Source organism: Nicotiana tabacum, chromosome 13, assembly GCF_000715075.1.
Source record: "Nicotiana tabacum cultivar K326 chromosome 13, ASM71507v2, whole genome shotgun sequence".
NCBI lineage: Eukaryota > Viridiplantae > Streptophyta > Magnoliopsida > Solanales > Solanaceae > Nicotiana > Nicotiana tabacum.
The window spans coordinates 48,176,785-48,179,373 of NC_134092.1; the positions used below are offsets into that span (position 1 = coordinate 48,176,785).

Genomic DNA, 2,589 nt, shown 5'->3' on the forward strand with positions numbered 1-2,589 from the left:
CCTAACCGGTAGTTCTATCCAAAATTTTAAAGGGAAAGGTTCTAAATTGTCTATGAACTGACGATTGTAGCACACGATTGCTTTTCAATTATATTTTCCCAACAAATAGACTCTCACTTAGAAAGATGGGCCAATTTTGTCTTTCAAAAGAAAGCCTTGTTGTCGTTCGGCTCCAGCTCAATAAAGTAAGCATGACAACTGCCAACAAGAATTTTCAATAGTTGACATTAATAAAAATAATTAAAGATATAAATGAGTATTTTATTTTTGATCCAATAATTAAAGCCTTAGGGGAGTCGTCGGTGGAGGTTAGTTAAGTTAACCGCATAAAAAGAAAAAAAACAAATCAGAGATAAAAAAAGAACCGTTGGGATAAATGTGGAGCGAGAAGGAAGGAACCGAAATTAGAAATTAGAAAACATTGGGAAAAGAAAAAGAGAGAGAGAATCGCTTGGTATAGAAGCCATTGAAGCTCAAGGGCCTCTCTTCTTCGTCTTCTTCTTCTTCATTTGTATGTATAGAAAGAGAAACATTTAGAGAGAGAGAGAGAGAGAGAGAGAGGCTTCTTGGCTTTTTGGTTAGCTGTATTGATAACCAAAAAGGCAGGCCATATGTCAGATTCAAGCAGCGATTCCGTTTCCGTCGATGTTGAGACCATCTATCTTGGCGGAAAGGTTCCATTTTTCCCTTTTACTTCATTTAGATTAAAATCTGCCTTATTTGTTGGAATATTTTAATATTTAACGAGAGAAACGCTTGAAGTTATCCTTCTCTGCCCGCAATTTTCTTTTCATTGTGGTCATAATCTTTAATCTTGATTTTTCTTGTTTAAGCCCTGCCATTCATTTCTTAGATATTTTTCTTTCCTTTTTTTTAATCCTTGTTTAATGGTGGCATTCATTTCTTTGAAGGCCCAAAAACACAGTAGTTCTTAATTTTTTCCCCTTTTTCAGTGTTTGGGGGTTAAGAGAAATTTAGTCCTGAATTTATCTATTTTTTCTGTCATTTACTCTGGTCCTTAGTTTTCAAGTGGAGTGGGAAAAAATTGGATCTTGAATTGTACTTTATTCTCATTTGTTGTCTTAAATTTGTTTAACTCATCCAACACTTGCGAAATGGCATCTTAATTCGGATTGTTAAGCCAATATGGAGTAGTAGGGGTAAACATTCGTCATCCTCTCTAGGAGGTATAATAGGTGAATGAGACGTAGACATTATTTTTGGTATTCTATTGAGTGTAAGATGACATTGAAAATAGGGCCTAAGCTTTCGAGAGGCGACTACAAGAGCTAGGGCCAATTTTTCAAGGTGCGGATAACATGTCTCCGCTCCCGATAGAACTTTGCTAACATAATAAATAGGAAATTGCGTACCTTCTTCCTCCCGGACCAGAACAACGCTTACCGCTTCCTCCGAGACCGCTAAATAGATTAACAATTGCTCACCTTCTATCGGTTTTGATAGCAATGGAGGGCTAGACAGATACCTTTTTGGATCTTTCAATGCCTGTTGGAATTTCGGAGTCCACACGAAATCGTTCTTCTTTTTCAAAAGCGAAAAAAGTGATGGCATTTCTCCGAAGACCTCGAGATAAACCTACTTAGAGCCACTAGTATACCGGTCAACCTCTATACTTCCTTCACACTTGTTAACTGGTCCGGAATATTCCCGATGGCTTTGATTTTATCGGAGTTTACTTTGATTCCTTTTTGAGAGAGCAGAAACCCCAAAAACTTACCGGAACCAACTCCGAAGGCGCACTTCTCCGGGTTGAGCTTCATGTTGCATTTGAGGCTGGACCAATTTCCAAGAGAGAGAGAGAGAGGAAGCAGTCTCTAGAAACAACAGGTTGGGAAAGCACTTCTTCCCACTTTTGGAGTGACACAAGAAGAGGGATTACCATTATTGACCTAATAATGATAACCCATTAATACCTTCCTCGTTGGGGCTCTGCTCAATAACAAAACACTAACAAGCCCACTGGTATCTTCTTCCATCCTCTCCAGCCTGGGCTTTGATTTTCTTACACCCCGTATCTAATTATTTGGAAGGTTTTCTTGTTTGGCATTTCATTTCTTGGAAATGGAGTACTTTTCTGTCTACTTAATGGTTGTTAGTTGACTATCTGCATTAAGACTTTACTTAAACGGTCATTCTGTTTCACTGGCTATACTGGTTAGTACATTTTCCATTAATGATAAATTTTGAGGGATGAGATATCTTTTACATAATGGAGCTTCTATCTTCTGATCAATTAACAGCAAATGACCTTTTTTCAGGAGCATATCATAAGGACTGACTGTGGTTCTGTGTCCGTTATAGTTTATGGAGACCAAGAGAAGCCAGCACTGATCACTTATCCTGATCTAGCTCTAAATCGTAAGTGTTAAGTTTGTATCCTCTAGTTTCATATTTCCCTTTTTTTAGGATTTTCTATTCATGTACTTATTGTCGCCTATATATTTTTATGTTATATACAACAAAAACAACTATGTCTCGGTCCCAATATTCTTTTGGTATATGTTACCTTATATTGTCGAGACTATATTTTCTCATTCGTTCTTGCAGATATGTCATGTTTCCAAGGAC

At 37.4% G+C, this 2,589-nt stretch overlaps 1 protein-coding gene across 2 annotated transcripts in view; it reads left to right on the forward strand.

Moving 5' to 3' along the window:
* The first annotated feature begins 353 nt into the window (after positions 1–353).
* LOC107830926 (protein NDL1) overlaps positions 354–2,589 on the forward strand; it is a 4,475-nt gene continuing 2,239 nt past the window's right edge. Inside the window, exons 1-3 of one of the 2 annotated variants that reach the window (XM_016658616.2) lie at positions 354–674; positions 2,280–2,379; positions 2,569–2,589. The exon at positions 2,569–2,589 is cut by the window's right edge and continues 77 nt beyond it. In XM_016658616.2, coding sequence (XP_016514102.2) covers positions 612–674; positions 2,280–2,379; positions 2,569–2,589 — 184 coding nt within the window. In that variant the 5' untranslated portion in view covers positions 354–611. The remainder of the gene's footprint in view (positions 675–2,279; positions 2,380–2,568) is intronic. The other variant, XM_016658617.2, reaches the window with a different exon arrangement.